General features: G+C 35.3%; 1 protein-coding gene across 1 annotated transcript in view; it reads left to right on the plus strand.

The window, feature by feature from the left end:
* LRRC7 (leucine rich repeat containing 7) overlaps positions 1–24204 on the plus strand; it is a 364327-nt gene that overhangs the window by 301344 nt on the left and 38779 nt on the right. Inside the window, 1 exon segment of the mRNA XM_033115988.1 lies at positions 2213–2332. Within this exon segment, the coding sequence (XP_032971879.1) occupies positions 2213–2332 (120 nt within the window).

A 24204-nucleotide genomic window follows, 5' to 3' on the forward strand; every position in this document is an offset into this window, starting at 1 on the left:
TCCTTTGGCTATAATATAGAGAAATTCGTGCAGTTGCTGATCCTAATTTTTAAAGGAAAGAGATTAATTTATAAACTAATGAAGAGCCTATATCATCATGATATTAGGATTTTAACTCAAGGGCTTTAGCCTTTTTTTGACACCAGAAAGAATTTCGTAATCCTCAGTCGCTCTTTGTGCCTAGAAGTCATGTCTGGCCAGCTGAACCAAGTTTAGTGGAGGAAATAGAGATGGAGATGCAGACGATATGGAGAAAAGAAAGGGACACTTGTGTTGAATTCTAGCCACTTTTCAAAAATCCGTGTTGCACACACCTAGCTAGATGAATGCATGTATTAACACAGGTATTAACGCATGTGTTAACACATGTATTAACTGGCAAAGAAACCAAGCCAAAAACGGTGTAGGTATTAAAAAATTATTTTTTAAAAAACTGGTTAATAATGCCTACCCTAGAAAATTATGTTAATTTAAGTAATTTTATTTGTCATATTTTAATATCTAGAAAAATTGTATGTGAACATAATAATCTGGAAAAGGTAAAGACTAGAAAATTAATGCTTAAAAACAGACAGATGGGCAATGAATAGTTATCTCATTAACTTTAAGTGTGTTATCTACTTTTGATTTTCATTTTTTTCTTATATTTATCATTTCCTTTTTTGCCTTGAATTTAATTTGACTTTTTTTAGTATTTTAATATTGAAACTTAGATTATTGATTTGAGATCCCTCTTCTTTTCTAATATAAGCATTTAGTACAAAGAGATACAAGTAAATTCATTCCTAGCTTCAATTCAATACCTATTTTCTCTTTGTTCATACATTCTGATAGGCTCATGAAAAAGGAATTCACATGGCCAACGTACAAGAAGAAAATTGAGTTATCGCCTTACTTTTCCCTACATCCATTAGACCTTAGGAAAATTTCGTCTAGTGTCATAATCAATCCTATTTTAAAACAGTTCTAAGCAATGCTTTTAAAAATGCTTGTAGTCAGAATACAGATCAGGTGGTTACATAATTTTTTCTAAAGGAAAACACCTGGGACCACTCCATATAATTGGTTGAAGCCTGGCATGCAGCACATCTCTGCCATGTTATAAAGAGAATGGCCCAGTTCTCCCATTCTGGGATTGAAGGACAATACCTCACATTGAGTAGAGATGCACGTATACCCTCTAACCTGGCTTTATTTATCTGTGGTGATCCTTCAAAACATGGGCATAAAATGGAATAGGAAACACTAAACATAATATCTCACCCACATAAGAATCCCACAGGAAATCAAGTAGTATCTCTGTGTCCTGTAGGTTAGGGGAAGAGAAAAGACTTTGCGAAAAGTTAATCTCCTTTTCCAAGAAAAATATCCCACTATTGAATCCATCCTTGGTGTATGATTAATTACTATTACTCAGGTCAGACTATGGAGAACCCACCCAATAGCTAATGTTAATAATGATGAAGACATGGGCATTATTATTTGCTGAAAATAATAAGCAGTAAATCAGCAAAAAATAAAATATACCCGTATATATTAATAGTTTTAAATTTAATGCACAAATGATCTATATAAATGAATTTAGAATCAAAACAGCCATGGTTTATTTACAGTGTGATTCTAATAGCACAATATTTTAATGTTTTAATTTTTCCTCAAAGCTATTTGTAGATAATGTCATACTGTCATGAATCTTACACTATGCTAGTGTTGACATTTTTGATTAGTGCAAGTTATATGCTCCCAGCATCAGTACAGCCTTATAAAATTTGTTTTAGGTTATGGTTGGAATATGGAAGTATATTATATGGTTTCAATTTATATTCTAAATGGTAAGAAAGAAACAAATTCAGCAAGTTTTAAATGTTGTGGTTTTTAACAATTGGTTAATTTTATTCTGATTATTTCTATTCAGCTACTGTAACTAATCTAAACTTTTCTTTAAAATGCAGTATATAAGTCTGATTGTTATTTTAATTGAATTTCTCACTGCTTCAAAAAGCTGTCAATTTAGAATTTTTTACCAAGTAAATAGTATATAATAATACCTCTATATAATAATACTTCTATATAATAATACTTCTAGTTCAGGATATACTTTCTTCTACAATTAAACAAAATTAATTTTACCATAATCTTAGAGACTCTTTTCAGAAACCTATGATAAACTTATATTACATCACTAAAGAATGCCATACCATTTTTGCAATAGACCCCGTCCCAGCAAAGCAACATTTTAGACAATGGACAAGAAGATGTATCTCCTAGTGGCCAGTGGAATCCTTATCCTCTTGGGAGGCGGGATGTACCTCCGGACACCATTACTAAAAAGGTAACCAATTTTAAGTTAATGACACCAACCATGAAACTTGCACATCCATTGTAACATGTAATCCATATCTTATGTCTTAACATCATTTCTAACTTTGTGATAAATTTAGACTAAATATTATCCCACTTTAGGAAGCTTAGTTCATTATAAGTGCATTGAAAAGAAAGAAAAATGAATATTGCCAAATATTCAGAGCTGGTAATAAATTTGTATAAACAACATTCTGCCATCTCTCTGCACCTGTTACTCATGCCTGACACACATCTTTGAAGTGCAAATACAGAAAGGTGTGTAACATATATTTCTGACTCCCTTGGCTTCAGCATCATGGAGTAGCCAGTTTGCATGAAATGAAATTTGGCTATAAAAATATTGATTCACCATTTCTACAGTTGTAGCCATTCATTCATCCAACCATTTATTCAATAAACACATAGTGAGCAAGCAGCAGCACTTGCTAGATACTGGGGAACAACAGTGAAAAGATACAGTGTCCTACCTCTAGGCCCCTTTAGTCTAGTGAGGTAGGCTGAGTGATAAGTAGGTAACTATAACACTACATGTTAAGTCACCAGAAATGGAGTAAAAAAGACTCTGGGAGAAGGGGATAATTGCGAAATAGATGAGGGACAAGAGACTAGTATTCCAGAATCTATTGTTTAAAACTCCTACAAATCAATAAGAAAAGACATATAACACAATACAAAAAAAAGGGGGGAGGGGGACGCGTAAAATACAAGTGGAATCAGACGACTAAATAAACATTTTAAAAACCGAATCTGTTAATCAGGGAAATGCAGAAAAGATGCTATTTTATACCTACTAGACTTGGGAAAATTAAGTCTGAATAATGTAAGTTATTTGCAAGTGTAAGAGCAATGGAAACTCTTTAATACTTCTTGTGGGAATAAAAAGCTCAAACACAAATTATAAAGTTAAATATGCACATATCCTGCTTGTCAACAATTCCCCCAAGATATTATTCTAGAAAAATTCCTGTATATGTCATACAAGATACTTATAATGTTTATAATAGTAGAAAACTGGAAAAACCCAATGCCTATCACCAGGAAAGTATGTACATAAATTCTGTTATTCCCACAAAGGAATATTTTACAGCGATGCAAAATTAGTTAACTGTAATTATGATAATGTATATAAACTTTACAAACATAATTTTGGTGAAAAACAAATTTCAGAAGCTACTACACATCAAAAATACCATATTTATAAACCTCAAAAAGAAGCAAAACTAAAAATATATTATGTAGGCATAAGTACATGAGTGAGAAAACTATTTTTATAAGGGAAAGGTTAATGTAAAATTTAGGATTATGGTTATCTCTAAAGGGGAGACTGGGTTAGGATGAGGGAGGAAGCTGGTATTATTGGTACTGTTCTCTTTCTTAAGTGGAATTCTGGTTCTTACACTCTAGTTCTTCATGTCAGGAGTGTTCATTTTCGAATTGTGCTTCATAACTTACATATATACTACATAATCACATACTTTCTTCGTAACCTAGGTGATGATTTCTTTGTAATCTTGATGATGACTGCAGCGCTTCTTAAAATACATATGTGTAGATAGATAGATGATAGATAGATGATAAATAGATAGATAGATGGATTGATAGATGGATTGATAGATGATAGATAGATCGATTAATAGATGATAGATAGATTGATAAATGAAAATTATTTACCCAAAATAATTGTTAACACCCTGATTTGTTAATCTGCCTATTGAGCAATATCCAGCCCTGGAGATAAATATAATATAGTGTGATTAGTGCTGTGAAGATTGGGTACAGAGCTATTAGAGCACCTGGAAAGGGCACCTGTTTAGTAAAGAAATGAAAGGAAGTTGAGAATAAAGAGTGGTGTAAAATAAGGCTGGAGGGATAAGCAGAAGCCAGATCATGCTAGGCTGTATTCTGAAGGAATGGGAAGGGGAACATTTAAGCATTTTCAACAGGGGAAAGACAAGGTTAAGTTTTATTTAAAGAGCCCTCTGATAGCTTTTCAGAGGAGGAAAACTGTAGGCAACTGAACCACTTAAGAAACTTCTGTTGTAATCCAGGGAAAAGTAGATAGAAGCAACGGGTGGTGGAGAGAAATGCATAGATTCAAAATGTTCTTAAAAGGTAGAGCCAACATGATCTTGTAATTTGCTGGACATAGCACATAGGTGTTAGATAACAATCTCAAGATCGATACCCATGTTTCTGATTTGGACAAGTGACTGGCGATATGCCAGGAGATTTGAAATATGTAAAGAGTAATAGGTGGAAGAGGAAGCAGGAGGGGAGTTAGGTTTTAATATGTTCATTTGAGTTATCTTTAGAGCCTCTGAGTGGGAATGTTTAGTGGATATTTGTTTATATTTATCTGAATTTCAGGAGAGAAATCTTAGCTAGATATTCACACTTAGCAATCACCAAAACATATGTTATAATTGAGACGTGAGTGAGACAGATGGGTGGCACAGAACTCCATAGAATACCAACGTTTCAAAGAGAAGGAATAACCAAAGATTTTATCGATAGGGTTGTTTCCATTGCAAGTTATAGAAAATACAAGGAAAACAGCCTTGAACATTAAGAAAATATTTAATACACATAAGAAGCAGTCAGCATGTAGGCTAAGGCTCAGTCTTCGTCTTCAGTTATATAATTTTAAATACTTAAGGTTTTTCCCTCCCCACTCTTTCATTCTTTCTGTTGGCTTTGTCCTAAAATTGGTTCTTCTCTTTACAGAGTAAATAGAGACAGAAACCTAGAAAACTCCAGAAAGGAGTTTCCATTAGAATGAAAAGAGATACTTATGGTGGAGTCTAGAAGGGACTATAAGGAAGACAGAAGAAATATGTAAGATGGCAGACACCTGATCATATTTAAAGGCTGATGAGAAGAAGGCATTAGTGAAGAGGAAGTTGTAAATCTCAGACAGGAAAGGAGGGAAATCTGTTTCATTATGAGGAGAGGAGAGGGTGAAAGTGATGGCAGGAGATTAAAGGAGTACCTCTCAGGGCCTGGGGCAGATTGTCTGACCAAAGGAGGGAACCGTATGCACTTACAGAGTTGCAAAGGGCTACTATAATTTTCTCATAAAAGGAAAGTCTGATTCATTTATTACTCTAAATGGAACTAACAGGTGTTTACATTATCCATCCATACAACCATTTTACATGACATCTATTGTCAGAGTCCGTCATATTCTGTTTAATCATATCATCAACAAACCATGAGGATCATTTGCTTCTATTCTATGTGCTTTGAGAACGCCATGCAATCCTATATTGATTAAACATTTGTGGATTAAAGTCTAAAATAATTGTTTAATCTACCTGAAAACTTTATTAACCTTTTATACTTCTTGTCAAGTGTGAAATAATGTAATATTCTTTAGAATTTACCATGTCTTTCATGTGTAAACTCATTTGTATGAGTATATTTATATTTTTCCTACTATCATGATAAGCATTTTCTGACTACCCATGTTATAGCACTTTTGCCTAAAATCTGAGATTTTAGAACCTATAAATAGATATGTCTACCTATTACCAAACACTGTAGAGAAAATAGTGAATGTTTTAAGTATTCAAATTTAGTTTTGTATTATATATTACTTGAATGAGAATTAACCTAAGGAAATGGAAATCATAATGAAATAATTTGCCTTGTCTGCAGGATTTACCAAGATAGGTATGAAAATTGTGAAATTATTTATTGGGTTTCTATTTTATTCTACAGTGAATGTATGTTAAAGTCAATGTCACTTTTCCAGTTGTTGTGAAGTGAGTGGTCATTAGACCAAACAGGATGAGAGTGAAAAATTCAAAATTGAACTACAAATAAAATGGAGAATCAAAGGAGAATAAGTGGTGAAGAGGTAGCCAGCACCGCATTTTAGTCTATTTCTCAAAGTCTCTGCAGAAGATTTTTTTAAATTGTATCTCTGCCTAGAGATACTGTTGTGATGCTGCCCCTGTGATATGACTGCTCTGTAGTACTAGTACTGTGATACTACTGTGATCAGAAACCACTGTGACACTGCAGAGATTCAGTGGAAATCCCTTTTAGAAAGGCTTTGATTGAACTTGTGGCTCTCTGTGCTGCCTATCATAGCTCTTCAGTTGAACTATTATTGATAATACTCAGGACTATGACTAGCGGTACTCCAAGTACTATAGGAGAACAAATGTGGGTACCCTCCAAGCTGTGGATCCAGAGATTTAGACACATAAAATTAGACAAAAAGTGTTTATCAGAAGGAATTTTGTTCCTGTATCTGTCACAGGCCTGTGTACCAGAGTGTCTAATCCATGGCAAATTGTTGAGGGTGTTAAATTGTATTTTTTAATGGTGTGATAGTACCTAGGTGGTAGTTTTAAAGTCTTTGTCTCTTGCTATGTCAGTCTCCAAAATTTCAAATTCTGGTGTCCAATAATTCAAAAAGTCTGGGAATCACTACTAGAAGAACATGTCACAGCTTTGTAAATCTCCCCCTGAATTCCAGGCAGTACTACCTGAGAATTGCTATGACAAACTTGCAATGACTGAAAACAATAGTGCTTTCAGAATGAGTATGCATATTTTAGAGTCCTATCCTATCACTGCTTTCACTGCTATCCTATCCTATCACTGCTTTCACTGCTGCAGTCTATTGGGTTATGCCCCAGTCAACATGGTAAGAACTATTGTGTACCATGTATTAAATACATGGTAGTTAATGCCTGTGCCAGGCATTGTGCTAAATGCTTTGGTGTATTTCTTCATCTAATCCTCACAACCACCATATAAGGTAAGCAGTATTATTTTTATTCACTTTGTGAAAGAAAATACTGAATTTAGGCTTTCTCATTTAGAGACAGAGTTTAAGTTAGGTTACTTGCCAAGATCACATGGGTGACTAAATATTTTAGATTACTCCCCTGTATGTAAAAGAAAATTGTGTGAAGTCATAGTGTAAGATATAAATGAAGACAATTTTCATTTTAAAGTCAGACATGATACTCTGATTTCATAGAGTCCTCTGTAGGAGTGACAAAGCTGTTTTTCCCTAATTCTGAAATGACAAACTCTTTTAAAAGTATGGGGAGTCTTAAATAGGTTAACTATCTCTGAAGAGATTTAAAATTGAAGGATAATACTGTAAGGATATGTTAAAATGTTAGAGCAGAAAAACATTGCAGCAAAAAAGCTAAAGTGACTGATTACAACAAATGAAACTTAAAACATTTCCCTTCTGGAAAGGGTAACTAAGAGACTTTAAATCCCTAGTGATATTAAATCTGAAAAAAAATTAATATGTAGCAACTAGACGTTCAAAGGTCTCTTTTGTCACTGACTCCTTAGCATGACTCTTCCTTCCCCATGTCTATTATTCTAGGTTAAATGTATAATGAGTTGGCAGCTAGAGTAATAAAGATGGGTGTCAACGGTCAACATCAGGATGGACACAGCTGAAGAGAAAGTGTGAAAAATGCAGTTAATTTAGTCTTAGCTCACAAACTTGCCCCTTAGGCTGAATTTGCCCATGATTTTCTCACATCTATAATGCCACCTCAGCCAATAAGGGTTTTAGGATTGCAAGTTGCTCGTCATCTCTGAGGCATGCCGAGGAACTCATTAGGAGAAACTAAAAGAAATTACATGTGGTTTTTTGGTCATTTTTATATTCTTTTTATCCTGTCTTCTGCAGGCTCCAAAACTGGAAATGTTGCTTTTTCAGATCATATGAAATATTTCTTTTTTAATATTATTAACTTTCTTGGAAGGAATATTTATTCCTTATTTTAATTTTGGCATTTGTCATATTTCTTTTTTTAAGATTTTTATTTAAAAATATAGCTAACATGCAACATTGTATCAGTTTCAAGTGTACACTATAATTACTCAACATTTATATACCAAAAGGAGTGATCAGCATAAGTCCAGCAACCATTTGACACCGTACTATAGTGTCACAATATTACTGACTGTATTCCCTATGCCATACATTCCATCCCCATGACTTACTTATTTTATACCTGGAAACTTGAACCTCTTATTCCCCTTCACCTTTTTCCTCTCTTTTTTAATCTTGCAATTATAGTTAATTATTACAGTCAATTATTTTATATTAATTTCAGGTGTACAGCATAGTGGTTAGACATTTATATAATTTAAGAAGTGATCCCTCTGACTAGTCTAGTACTCACCTGGCACTATATATAGTTATTCCCATATTATTGACTATATTCCCTGTGCTTTACTTTACATCCCCATGACTACTATGTAACAACCAATTTGTACTTCTTAATTCCTTCCCATTTTTCACCCACCCCCCCAAAACCCCTCCTATCTTGCAACCATCAAAATTTTCAATGAGTGTGTTTCTGTTTTGTTTGTTTGTTTATTTTGTTCTTTAGATTCCACATGTAAGTGAAATCACATTGCATCTGTCTTACACTGTCTGACATACTCCACTCAGCACAATGCCCTCCAGGTCCATCCATGCTGCTGCAGATGGCAAGAACCCATTCCCTTCCAAGGCCAAGCAATATTTCATTGTATATATGTACCACCTCCTCTTTATCCATTCTTCCTAGCCTGTCTCCACATCTTGGCCATTGTAAACAGTGAGGCAACAAACATATGGATGCACACATCCCCTCGAAGTAGCGTTTTGGGTTTCTTCAGATAAATACCAGGAAGTGGGATTACTGGGTTCTTCTTCGTCTTTTGTTTTAAAGTCTATTTTGTCTGGTATGAGTATTGCTACCCCAGCTTTCTTTTTTTCCATTTTCATGAAATAACTTTTTCCATGCCTTTACTTTCAGTCCCTGTATGTCTTTCAATCTGAAGTGAGCCTCTTGTAGGCAGCATATGTAAGGGTTTTGTTTTCTTATCCATTCAGCCACCCTATGTTTGTGATTGGAGCATTTAATCCATTTACATGTAAAGTAATTGTTGATAGATATGTAGTTATTGCCATTTTATTATTCCCATTTTTTATCTTTTCTTTTTTTTTCTGTCTTAAAGAAGTCCCTCTAATATTCCTTGCAATACTGGTTTGATGGTGATTAACTTCTTTAACTGGATGCTTGCTTCTCTGTGGGCAACCTCTGTGGCCAAGATATCCCTCCCAGTTATCATGAGCCACATGGAGGTTTGGGGTCGGCCAGTTTTGTGTCTCTGCCACTCCTACCAGTCTTGATGTGGCTTCTTTTTTATATCCTTGGTTATAAAACTTCTGTTCAGCAGACTTTAGATGGTTCGCCAGGTTGACTGTACTGTAAATTAGTTGTAATTTTGATGTATTCATGGGTTGAGGCAAGTGCAGTGTGTATCTGCACCACCATCTTGGTTCTCTCAGAAATTGTCCTTCATGTTTCTGAGTATAATGCATTTTCCTGTTTCTTTTCATACATATTTAGTAAGGTCTAAAATATCTTTGAAAATTCTAAGTTGCTTTTTTATTGACCATATGACCAAGCCATCATTTGTGTTTTAAAACAGCTGAATCGAATCACTACTGAAATTGATTTTTTTGTTGTTGTTTTTTTTCCACTTTGTTTTAATTAAATTTATTGGTGTGACTATGGTTAGTAAAATTACACAGGTTTCAAGTGTACATTTCTGTAATACATCATCTATATACCACACTGTGTGCTCACCACCCAGAGTCAGTTCTTCTTCCATCACCATATATTTGACTCCCTTCACCCTCTTCTACCATCCCCCCACCTTACCTTCTGGTAACCACTAAACTGTTGTCTGTGTCTATGAGTTTTTGTTTCTTTACTTGTTTGTCTTGTTCCTTTGTTGCCTTCAGTTTTATATCCCACATACGAGTGAAGTCATATGGTTCTCGACTTTTTCTGATGATTTTTCACTTGGTAACAAAAATCAAGCTATGGTAGAAATTTTCTGAGCATAATAATAAACTGATGTCATTTTTAAATGACAAGTAAATGTTTAAAAGTATAACATAAGAAAAATCAACTTATACATTTAGTGATTTAAACAGAAGCATTTTATTGTCAGGCTATAAAAATCTTATCTAAAATATAGAATCGCTAAGTTTTAGTCAGAGAAAAGTAATTTTCTTCAAACCTTTTGCCATTAAAAACAAATATCAACACTATATGTGGAACTGAAATAAAAATAACTGTGATTCTTGGGTTTTGTAATTTAACTGAGACTGTAGTACTATTTAACTGGGGTTGTAGTACTATTGGAATCCTTTATGTCAAAGGCAAAGGGAAGGGTGGATGTAGCTCACTTACACAGAAATAGCGGAAAGTCTGGAATGGATAAGAAAAAGAGATGAATATTTAAATATTGAAAAACGTCAGGATAGCAGAAAGTAGACTAAATCTTGAAGCTATAATTAATTGAGCAAGTCTAGATATGGAAGAAGCAGATATGAAAATCAACTGGGTAAACCTTACATACAAGAGATAACAGACAGAGAAATAGAAGTATTTCTTATTTCCATCAACAGCATCAAAGTCAAGAATATCTGCTCTAGTTTAAAGTAAAATTGAATCAAAAAATAATTCTGAAACTTTAGTGATTGCCAATACCGTAGCTGAACTCTCCATTTGTACAGAAGGAAATGTGTCAGGTAGTTAAGTTTTGCCTGAGACCCTGTATTTTTTCCCTCCAAAGCAAAATACCTTATTAACAGTGAAGAACCCCCGAGAGTAATGCTTTGACTTCCTCAGTCCATAAGCAAATGAGAACAATCTTCTCTATCATTATGAGTAATGCCAAGCACAATCCTGGCTCCCTCTTTTCCCACGCCTCACTTTCCCCTCTGATAGGAGCAAATTTTGCCCTGGTTAGAGTAAATGTTTCTTCTGGTAGACAGGGCCATCACCAAACCTCAAAAACAGATTGGAATCCTTTATGTAGAGTCATTTTTGAACTCCAAACATTTTTCTAAACACTAAGAAAAGACATCTTTCTGAGTCAGTAGGTGGGTTGAGTTTCTCCTTGCTGCCTTCATCCTCTTCCCATCTCCCCGACTCATGTTGGTGTCCCTTAGCACACTATGCTGAGGAACATAAAGGCTACATTGATATCTGCGGTACGGGCATATTCTCCGGAGGCTGCTAAACTTTGAGAAGAAATAGTAGCTAAATGTATTTGCTGTCAGTGAGCTCTGCCCAAAAAACGAGAAATGAGCCAATGATAGGGTAGATCGATGAAAGCATACAATTAGAAATTTTTTAATTATGAAGAAAAACTTTTAGCACAGTCTGTTGCCCCCAGAGAAATATTTCTTACACAAATATATCCGGAGTTTTTCTCTTGACCAAAAGCCATTTTTTCAGGGGACGAAAGTTTAAAAAGGAGAGCGGAACCGTGGGAAGATAGTAAATGTGCACGAATAAAAAAAGAACCTCTATCACCAGCAGGACTCTGAAAATGCCTCTCTAGAGCTACAATAATGCAACCCTACTATCCTTAGAGTTTCGATATCCAGAAATAATCTGGAACTGATTGTTTGTGTGAATAGTAAGTACCCACTCCTTAATTTCACTCTTCGTTTGAAAACAAGAGTTTTAAGCAACAGTTCCAGTCACACAAAGACGTGACCATACCCACAGTCACAAATATCCCTTCAGGTTATGAGGGGGTAAGCATAAGAGAGGTAGGTTGGTGAAAATTATCTTATGTGACATCAAACACCCACGGGAGGCTCTTTGAAACTTCTGATGCTTATATTTAGTGACTACTTTAAGACCTCCCCTGCCTAACACATATATGCCTCTGTCTCTACTAGACTGGCCTCAACATGGTCTTTATGGCATAAACAACAGTTATGGTGTTAGAACAGGATAAAAATGCACTGTTTGAGGTTGTACATGTTCAAATATGTAGAACAATCCAAAGAACAATTACAGGAATTGTACGCTAAAGGCTGAAATCTAGTCTTGAGAATTTCAAGTTACACTCTTTTTATGTGACCAATATCAGTACTGTTATTCAAATGAATTAAATGTACTCTTTTAAAACATAGCTTATTGATTAATTATCATGTTACCTTTTCCAGTAAATCAATGCAGTCATGTTTTTCTGTGCTACACTAGAGAAATAAGAATGAATATATCCAATTAAATTCAGTGCCCCCATAATAACAAATTATTGATATAAGAGAGAAAAGGTTGTATATACATAAAGACTTACTTGTTAAACAAAAATTAATTCCCAATGTAAGAGCACATGTCCTGTAGGAAGTCAAAAATTTTGTGAAAATGGAACCCTTCAGAGGCCGTTCCATGTACTTAGTAATAGTCCCTCAATCAGGAAGAAGGATCTGAGGACATCAATGAAGTAATTTCCTCTAGTATTTAATGATCCATTTCAAATATTTATTTTGTTAATCTGAACAACTAGGACAATGCATTTTTAATCAGTTAATCTTAGTGTTACTTAATTCATAGATATTTTTAAAACTTACTCTTTCTATTATTTATTAAATTTGTTCTCAAAAATAAAACAGATAAGGGGTTATGGAAATATGACTAGAAAAATTCTTCTTTAACTTAAAGCTAAAGTGATAGCTGAATAAAATACTGTTTAGTTTTAGTCACTTTTTTATTGAATTTTTTACTTAATACAACATTAATCCTTTAACTCACAAAGCATACCCCTTTATCTCGTAATACCAGTGCAACAATACAATACAGCTGTCTCCAGTAGCAACGGATGTCACTGACATAAAATCAGGAGAATGTTCTCATCCAGACTGACTAATTACTTTCTTAATAAAAGTGCAAACCTAAAGTGTGTCTATCAAATGGCTGTTAAGTCAGAGGTAGGAAAAAAAAAAACTTTCCACAGACTAAAGCACTAGAAATAATGGCAGATTAAAACTACTTATTCCATCAATTCTTGACATAGGTGTTCTTTAAAATAAATGACTATTCTACTTCAGACAATCGAGATAACTCAGTAACATTTATACTAGCTTCATTTTGGAAGAAATATAAAAGCAAAAAAATGCAGAATTAGCCCAAGAAATATAAAAGCAAAAAAAAATGCAGAATTAGCAATAAAAGTGCTCATGAATATGTCATTTGAAGACCTCAACATGACAACTGCCAGATTGTTGCCAAATAGAGGATGTCCAGTGATAAGATTCCATTTCTTGCCACTTGATTTTTAGCTGACTTACTCCACTACCTACCGTTCTCAGAAATCTTATGGGTAAAAGAAATGATTGTCAAACTTTTATTGTTATTAACATCTTCCTTTTTATTTTATTTCAGGAATGTATGTCAACATCCTCACAAAATAAATTGTAGATTAAAAAGTGTAGACTTAGCTCTAATTTAATTATTTTTGCTATTATAGATCCTCTACTGGTTTTTTTTTTTCATTTTGGTTAATAATTTCTAATTCCATAGCTATATTTTATAAGTTGACATTTAATCATAGGAAAATAATGTGCTTATAGAGATTCAATAAGCCAGAAATAACTCCCTGTATATATCAGCCAGCTGCCATCCCAAGGCATATGCACTGAAGGGAGAAGTCCTGTGCCTCACCTTTTTATCTGTCATTTGAGGCACTGGAGTATATCATCAGTATTTGCCTTTAAAAAATTTAAGATCAGTAAATATGTTGAATGCGCCCCTCCCAAATACTGCACTTTGCCAGCAGAATGCAGTGTCACCCAATCCCCAGGGCAGGAGAAAAACATTTTCCTCTCCCCTTTCAAGCTTCAGAGCTCTCTTCCATGGATTTGTGCAAGCCTGTCCTCTAAAGCCCAAATGGGAGAACATAGATTCTTTTGGCATCAGAACGGCCCTAGCTGAATACAGATATAACAAGAAGAAAAAAATAAAGCTTAAGAGTTTGGTTGTCATAATCATAAAACAATATCTAAATACGTATCAGGTACTGTACTAAGGCACTCAACATAGACACTCTCTTATCGTCTTCACAACAACCCTACGGGACAAAGAGGTAGGGGCATGAAGTTGAGGAACACAGAATTGGAGCCCAGAGTGTCTGGTTCTACAGTCTAGTCTAACCATTATGTTATGCTACTAATATATTATATCCCACCCACCCCACCCAATAACAACAATAACAAAAACAGAAAACATTATAGCATAGCCCTGTTACAATAGTAAATAACCCTCAATATCAAGAATATCTCTGATATATATTTAGCTAGTCCTTTTTCCCACCACTTGATATTGTCTCTTCTGCTTCTTTGGTCAGAAGAGAGAAAGAAACATAGTCATAGATTTAAAAAGAATTTTTGTTTCTTTGTTCTTTTCAGTTGCTTTCAGTTTTATATCCCACATATGAGTGAAATCGTTTGGTTCTCGACATTTTCTGGCTCACTTACTTAGCTTAGCATGATGATCTCAAGATCCATCCATGTTGTCACAAACGGCAGTATTTCATCTTTTCTTATGGCAGAGTATGTTCCATTGTGTATATATACCACATCTTCTTTATCCGATCATCTATAGAAGGAGACTTTGGTTGTTCCCATGTCTTGGCCACTATGAATAATGTTTCAAAGAACATAGGGGGTACATATACCTTTATGTATAAATGTTATCAGATTTTTTGGGTAGATACCCAGAAGAGGGATCGCTGGGTCATATGGTACCGTGTTTCACCAAAAATAAGACCTAACCGGAAAATAAGCCCTACCATGATTTTTCAGGATGCTTATAATATAAAATAAGCCCTACTGTATTTACCCAAAAATAAGCCTGGGTTTTATATTAATTTTTGCTCCAAAAGACACATTAGGGCTTATTTTATAATACAAGCATCCTGAAAAATCATGCTACAGTTTATTTTTCAATTAGGTCTGTTTTCAGGGAAACACGGTAATTCTATTCTTTTTTTATTATTATTAAATGTAATGGGGTGACAATGCTTAGTAAAATTACATAGGTTTAAAGTGTACAATTCTATAATACATCATTTATGTACATCACATTGTGTACTCACCACCCAGAGTCAGTTCTATTTCCATCACCATATATTTGACCCCCTTTACTCTCATTTTCCACCCCCTCCCCTTACCCTCTGGTAACCACTAAACTGTTGTCTGTGTCTATGAGTTTTTGTTTCTTTACTTGTTTGTCTTGTTCCATTGTTGCTTTCAGTTTTATATCCCACATATATGTGAAGTCATATGGTTCTCAACTTTTGTGTCTGACTTATTTCGCTTAGCAGAATAATGTCAAGTACCATCCGTGTTACCACAAATGGCACTATTGCATCTTTTCTTATGGCAGAGTAGTATTCCATTGTGTAAATATACCACAACTTCTTTATCCATTCATCTATTGAAGGACACTTTGATTGTTTGCATGTCTTGGCCACCACAAATAATGCTGCAGTGAACATCGTAGTACATATATCTTTACGGATAAATGTTTTCAGATTTTTTGGTAGATACCCAGGAGAGGGATTGCTGGGTCATATGGTAATTCTATTCTCAATTTTTTGAGGAAGCTCCACACTGCCTTCCATAGCAACTGCACCAGTCTGCATTCCTACCAACTGTGTATAGTGTTCCTTTTTTTCCACAGCCTCTCCAACACTTGTTATTATTTGTCTTGTTGATGATAGCCATTCTAACAGGTGTGAGGTGATATCTCATTGTGGTTTTGATTTGCATTTCCCTAATAGCTAGTGAAGTTGAGCGTTTTTTCATATATCTGTTGGCCATTTGTATGTCTCCTTGGGAGAAGTTTCTGTTCATCCCCTCTGCTCATTTTTTAATTGGATTGTTTGTCTTTTTGTTGTTGAGCTGTATGAGTTCTGTATATATTTTGGATATTAGCCCCTTATCGGAGTTGTTGTTTGCAAATATCTTCTCCCATTCAGTTGGTTACTTCTTTGTTTTGTTGATGGTTTCTTTTCTGTGCAGAAGCTTTTTAGTTTGATATAGTCCCATTCATTTATTTTAGCTTTTACTTCCCTTGCCTTTGGAGTCAAATTCATAAAATCCTCTTTGAACCCATAAGTTTAGTACCTATGCTTTCTTCTATGCAATTTATTGTTTCAGATCTCATGTTTAGGTCTTTGATCCATTTTGAGTTAATTTTGTTACAGCAGTCTGGTTTTTTTCTTTTGCATGTGGCTTTCCAATTCTCCCAGCACTATTTATTGAAGAGGCTTTCTTTTCTCCATTGTATGTTTTTGGTTCCTTTGTCGAAAATTGTTTGTCCATATTTATGTGGGTTTATTTCTGGGTTTTCTATTCTATTCCATTGGCCTGTGTGTCTGTTCTTCTGCCAGTACCATACTGTTTTGATTATTGTTGCTCTGTAGTACAAGCTGAAGTCAGGGAGTGTGGTACCTCCAGCATTGTTCTTTTTCCTTAGGATTGCTTTGGCTATTCGGGGTCTTTTGTGATTCCATACAAATCCGATGATTTTTTTTTTGGTTCTGTTTCTTGAAAAAATGCCATTGGGATTTTGATGGGGGTTGCATTAAATCTGTATATTGCTTTGGGTAATATGGCCATTTTAACTATGTTGATTCTTCCAATCCATGAACACAGAATATCTTTCCATTTCTTTGTGTCTTCTTCAATTTCTTTTAATAATATCTTGTAGTTTCCAGTGTATAGGTCCTTCACATCCTTTATTAAATTTATTAAGTATTTTATTCTTTTTGTTGCAATTGCAAAAGTAATTGTTTTCCTCATTTCTGTTTCTGAAATTTCATTGTTAATACGTAAGAATGCAATGGATTGTTATACCTTGATTTCATATCTTGCAACTTTACTGTATTTGTTTTTTGTTTCTAATAGCTTTTTGGTGGTATCTTTAGGGTTTCCTATACAAAGAATCATGTCATCTGCAAAAAGTGACAATTTAACTTCATTCCCAATTTGGATGCATTTTATTTCTTTCTCTTGCCTGATTGCTCTGGCTTGGACTTCCAATAGTATGTGGAATAACAGCAGTGATGGGGGGACATCTCTGTCTTGTTCTTTTTTTTTGGTTTGTTTTTGTTTTTGTTTTTTTTTGTTTGGGTTTTTTTTAGGTAAATTCTTTTTTCCTTTTCTTTCTTTTTTTTTTTTTTTTTAAAGATTTTATTGGGGAAGGGGAACAGTTCTTTATTGGGGAACAGTGTGTACTTCCAGGACTTTTTTTCCAAGTCAAGTTGTTGTCCTTTCAATCTTAGTTGTGGAGGATGCAGCTCAGTTCCAGGTCAGGTTGCCGTTGCTAGTTGCAGGGGGCGCAGACCACCATCCCTTGCGGGAGTCGAACTGGCAAACTTGTGGTTGAGAGAACGCACTCCAACCAACTGAGCCATCCGGAAGCTCAGCGGCAGCTCAGCTCAAGGTGCCATGTTCAATCTTAGTTGCAGGGGGCGGAGCCCACCATCCCTTGCGGGACTCGAGGAATCGAACTGGCATCCTTGTGGTTGAGAGCCCACTGGCCCATGTGGGAATGGAACTGGCAGCCTTCGGAGTCAGGGGCACGGAGCTCTAACCGCCTGAGCCACCGGGCCGGCCCCCTGTCTTGTTCTTGATCATAGAGGAAAAGCTTTCGGTTTTTCACTATTAAGTATGATATTACCTGAGGGTTTGTCATATACAGCCTTTATTATGTTGAGGTACTTTCCTTCTATACCCATTTCATTAAGTGGTTTAATCATCATAGACACAGACAACAATTTAGTGGTCACCAGAGGGTAAGAGAGTTGAGGAGTGGTAAAAGAGGGTAAAGAGGGTTAAATATATGGTGATGGAAAGAGAACTGACTCTGGGTGGTAAACACATAATGCAATATGTGAATGATGTATTGCAAAATGTGCAACTTGAAAACTATACAATTTTACTAACCAATGTCACCCCAATAACTGTAATAAAAAATAAAAAGAAAGAGAATTTTTGAGCCATCTTCAACTTGTTCTTCATGACCTATGCTAGTCAAGTATTTTAGATATTCCTACCTGTGCTTGTTTACCAAGTCTTCATTTTCTTTAATCTGAAATATTTACAGATTCTTTATTTACCGCCATGACTCTCAGAAGGAATAGAATCAGAAGCTCTAAGCATGACTGAAACCTACCTACAGATCCTTCTATCATATTGAATTTAGTTCCTTTTGTTAATATTGTTCCTCAATAAATTAGCTCATCAAACTTCTAGATTATATCACCTAAAATTCCGACCATCTTTTCCTGTTTGATAGTCTCCATTTTCCACAAAATAATCTAAGTGCTGTCACCAAGACTACTTGTGAAAGTGCTAAAACTACAATGAATATTGAGGCAAGTCCTGCAAAATGATAATTACACTAATACATAAAAATTAAGCTGCACAAAAAATAGTATCGCAAACTTTTCCTTAGTTCTTAAGATCTTTTTATTTCTTCTTTTAAGCAGGAGTGCAGGAGATACTGAACCTTAACTTTGCCTTTAGTTAGCCCTTGAGCATATTAAACTTTGCTGTTTAGTTTCCTCATCCTGGAAGAGAAGGCAATTACGCATATTGTGTAGAGTAGTTCTGAAAATTAGGATTATGACATAAAACATTCATCACAGCTCCTGTCAAATACGTATTTAATTAATGATAGCTATTATAATATATATTATTTTGGATTTTAAAAAGTGTTAATTATGGACAAGCTAAATCTACATCTATCTCGTTCCTAATGGCAGGTTGTTAATAAGACCAAGATCATGAGTTAACATCCCTTTTGAATTCCTTATACATAAACACAGGCTATCCTCTTCACCTAGACGGTTGCATTGAAAACAAATTTAATGATGGGGATGGAGGTATCTAGGGGGAAAAATGAAGATGAATCATGGCAACCTAAAATATTAGCCACATTAGTGAAGAGTAAGTAGTATCTCTACTTATGGCAAAATTCTTTTTTTTTTTTTTTTAATTTGTATATGCTATCTCCCTCCACAAAAAAAGCCACTTCCAAAAATCTGAAACAAATGCATCGTTTATTGCTTGTTAACAAATAACTTGGAAGGCACAATCTCTCTAAGTACGACAGGGTTTAGGGGAAACATGGAGTTCAGGGATTGGTGGACTTTCTTTAGAAGTTGGAATGTTGAGGGATTCATTGATATTGAACTAGGGAATTATGGTTACTTGAGTAAAATTGTCACTGATGGGCTAACTGTCAGGTGCAGTTTCTAAAGCAAGTTGTCATTGATTAATTACAACAAGTTTAAAACCAGTTCTAATTGGTGGTTATTTATCGCTATGGCCAAAGGATAATCAGACCTCTTTACTCAGCAGACAAGAACTTTTGATTCTCATTGGCATTATTCAGTACTTACTATGTACCAGCAATATGCTCAATGTATTACATTATCTTTTTTAATCCTCATAATACTCTATGAAGTACTTGTTATTATCTATAGTTTTCATATGAAAAGCAGAGGGCTTAAGTAACTTGCATAAGATTGCATAACTAAAAAGTAACAGAGCAAAGAGTAAAACCCAGATTCATCTAACTCCAAAGACTGTTATCTGTACTTCCTGTTAATTTTTTTAATTAACTCCTGACATTTCTATAACCCTTCATTTCTATAATTTTGTCATTTCAAGAATGTCATACAAATAGAATGATGCAGTAACCTTTTGGGATTGTTTTTTTTTTTTTTACCCAGCATACTTCTCTGGAGATTCATTCAGGTTGTTGGCTATATCAGTAATGACTTCCTTTTTATTGCTGATTAGTATTCTAAGGTATGGATGTATCACGGTATTTTTAACTACTCATCCATTGAAGGAAATCTAGGTTTCCAGTTTGGGGCTATTATGAAGAAACTTGCTCTAAACAAACAATCCTCTAAAGCAGGATTTCGTGTGAACTTAAGTCTTTCTATGTTTCTGGGATAAATGCCCAGTAATGTCATTGCTGGATCATATGTTACTTGCATGTTTAGGGTTTTTTTTTTTTAATGCCAAATATTGTTTCAGAGTGGCTGTACCATTTTACACTTCCAGCAGCAGCCTATGAGTGATCCAATTTCTCATCTTTGTCAACATTTGTTGTCACTGTTTTGTTTTAGTCATTCATATACGTGTATAGTGATATCTCATTGGGGTTTGAATTTCTTTAATAGCTAATGATGTTAAACATCATTTCATGTGCTTCTTTGCTGCCATCTGTATATCCTCTTTGGTGAACTATCTCTTTATGTTTTTTGACCATTCTTCTAAATGAATCATTTAGTTTCTTACTATCAAGTTTTGAGAGTTCTTTATATACAGAGGGTGCCAAAAAAATGTATACACATTTTAAGAAATGAAAAAACTGTATAAAATTGTAATATTCAATATATATTGATAACAAAAGATGAATACAAGTCGTGTGTACATTTTCTTTTGGCAGCCCCAGTATTCTAGATACTATCCCTTGTCAAATATGTGGCTTGCCAATGTTTTCTTGAACTCTGCAGCTTGTTTTTTTCATTCTCTTAATGTTTTAAATCTATTATTCTATTTTGAGTTAATTTTTATGTAAGGTATGAGACATAGGTCAAGGTTCACTTATTTTTGCCTATGGACGTCCAATTGTGCCAGCATCATTTGTGGAAAAGGCTATCTTTCATCCACTGAATTGCTTTTGCACCTTTGCCAAAAAATCATTTGGGCATATTTTTGTAGGTCTATTTATGGGTTCTCTGATCTGTTACATTTATCTATCTGTCTGCCCCTCTGCCAGTACCACACAGTCTTGATTACTGCAACTATAATAATCTTGAAATCAGATAGATTGATTCTTCCAACTTTATTCTTATTTTTCAAAGTCGTGTTAGCTACTGTAATTTCATTGGCTTTCAATATAAAATTTAGAATAATATTATCTATATGTATGAAAAAAATCTTTCCAGGGTTTTCCAGGAAAGTGGGGCACTGCCTCCTTTTGGCCAGGTAGAGGTAGAAGTCCAATTTTCCCATTTGGCCTCCAGGACACTTTAGGCAAAGTCTCCTCAGTATTGCTCGGCGGGTATTGACTTTCTAGCTTCCCAGATGATCTCCATCGATACCTCAATAGGGGTAGCCTCTTTACCACTGGGTAATAGAGAAGATCCTGACTCTCTACGAGACCTTCTCTAACCAACCTATTGGGGAAGTGGACAAGTGCCTCATTACTGCCAGGTCAGAGTATAAGTCCATGCTCCTTATGGTCTTCTCTAACGTCACTGGGAAAGAGAGGGGCTTCCTCCTGGCCCATGGGAATTACTGCAGCGGCATCTTACTTGGCCTTCTGTGATGATCCCACATCAGCACAGCAGAGTGTGGTGTGCCTAGTTACATCCTGATGAGGGTAGAAGTCTAGGCTCCCCACTTGGCCTGTGCTGGCATTATTAGGGTAGGACTATAGTTTTTTCCAATGTTGGCTACAGTAAGACAGCCAATGTCTAACTTTTCTGTCTTGCTAGGCTGCCCCTTTTCCCTGGTCCTTTGGCTAGATAGAGTAAGCTTTAGCAGAGGCTTTTCTCGTCTCATCTTTTGGCATTTTCAGGTTACCCACTCCTTCAGCTCCAAGTCTAGGATATATGACACAAAAGTAAAACCCAGTGAATTCACCACCACGTTGTTACTTTGTCCCCAGGTCCCTAGTTGATCTGCTTTCTTCTGTGTAATTTCCAGAGTTTTCTTATCTTTGTTTATATATAATGTCCAGGGTTTTTAGTTTTGCTTAATGGAGGGAATAGGGGAATTATGCCTACTCAATCCACCTGGAAGCAGAAGTCCTACTGCCTCAAGATTTAAAACTTAACCTGCATGTTAAAAAATAAACAAACAAGTAAAAGAGGCACCACAGAATAAATGGTGTGGATAGAAAGTGACAGGACTGTTTTGTTGTCCTTGTTGTACAAAATTACTGAAGTTGACTCATTTCAAGGAGTGCTGCTGATTCCTTAAAATTAGTTACTGAGTTTTCCTTTATAAATGATTCTGTGTTGTTGCAATTGCTCCCAAACATTTTTAGAACTCTTTGGTACTTAATTTTAGAGAATGATTGTGTCCATTCACATATTCTCAGTGGCATAAATTATCATCTTTTGAGACTATGGTTAATTTTTGGAAGCAACTCCAGCGGTTCAAGAGCCAAGATGGGTAGTAAAACAGATGGCCGAATTAGGTAATAACACTACTCAGGCTAACTAACACTCTTTTGTAAGAGAATAGAGTGAACCAAGGTATTATCGTAGTTAGAAAGTGATTTCTTTCATAACTTATAAAACTCCCACACGCTTTCAATTTCCACATAAAATGCCTGATTAGCTGTGGGATGAATTTTTCAGAAGGGTATCAAATCAACATTTCTTTTCTGTGGTGTTGACATTAATATTTCCTTGGGTCCTATGGGTATTGGAATTTTTCCCTGTAAACTTTGACAGTATGTTTTTTGGGTCAACTTGAAAACACCATATTCCATCACTATTCTCCTCAAATACATGTTATTTTGTTGAACCCACCCTAAAAAGTTCACATTAAATGTCAAATCTTCTCTATTTCTTTTTATCATTCAAAATGTGTAGCACAGATTTTACAGAATCCTTCATGTTCAAATTCCCCTTCAGTATGAGTCAGTGTTCTCGTAGCCAACCCTCTGCTTGAATAAATCCAGTCTCTGACATTTTCTACATTTTCCTCAGTCCTTTGTACTTCACCATAAGCATCCTTATCACCTTTCTTAAGCTTTTTTTTTTAGGTTTATTTTTTTTTATTAGCTTCAGGTGCACAAGACAAAGTAATACTTAGACGTTTATCGTTTATATCCCTCACACTGTGTGAACTCCCCTCCCCCCATCCATTATCCCTCTGACATCGCACACAGCCATTACATTTCCACTGTCTCTATTCCTAATGCTGTACTCCGCTTCTTGTAAGTACATACATATATGTATGTGTGTGTGTATATATATATATATATATATGTGTGTGTGTGTGTGTGTATACACACACACATACACACACACACACACACACACACATATAAATTTGTAGTTGACATTCATTATTGTTCAGCTTCAGCCTCAGGTGTACAGTGCAGAGAGCATCAGAGATGATGCAGATGCCTGATCACTGCACTTTCGTAAGCTTTTGCGCCTGTCGGAGAAACCTCCGCATTGTGGTCCCTCCACACCATCATTGATCCTTTAGATGTCTTGTGTCATTTGTGTTTGCTTAACTTCACACGAAATTGAGGGTTAATTCCTTGTTAATTCATGGCAGCCTATAGCCCAAATACAGAGTGAACAAACTGTGGCTGACGCAAACAGAATCGTTTTACAGCATGTTCCTTCCAAGGCCCACTTTATGGTTTACCAAGCCGCATAAGAACATGAGCTTCATCATTTCATAATCATGGAAAGATTACTAAATACACAGAGTATCAACCTATTTGCTTAACTGTAAAGCTCTAAATCACAGGCGTAGGATCTAAAACATAACAGACTTAAATCCCTAAGTAGGGATGGCTCTTTGGCAAAGAGCTGCTAAAGATATTGAGTACGTTCTACCTCAACAACCTGATCCTTTTGTTCCTTGCCAGGGCTTCTTTGCAATTCCCAGTTTAACTATGGGCAGTGGGAGCCTATTTGGAAGGAAGGGGGTTGCAGTATAATTTTGTGTTTAAGAGCACGACTTTTCATAGACAACCTTGATTCAAATCTTGGTCCAGCCAGTTTACCAGTTGGCAAATGACTTGGGAACGTTACTTAACCTGTCCAAGCCTTAGTTTCCTCCTCAAACTAGATAATAATAATAATGATCTCTAATGCTGTTATGAGAATTAAAGGAGGTAATACATCTAAGGTAAGTTTTAGCACATTGTTTGGCACCTCCTGGTTGGATGGTATTTACTAAATGCCAGTGAGTGTGCCAGTCATCAA

The sequence above is a fragment of the Rhinolophus ferrumequinum genome, chromosome 9 (assembly GCF_004115265.2).
Source record: "Rhinolophus ferrumequinum isolate MPI-CBG mRhiFer1 chromosome 9, mRhiFer1_v1.p, whole genome shotgun sequence".
Taxonomy (NCBI): domain Eukaryota; kingdom Metazoa; phylum Chordata; class Mammalia; order Chiroptera; family Rhinolophidae; genus Rhinolophus; species Rhinolophus ferrumequinum.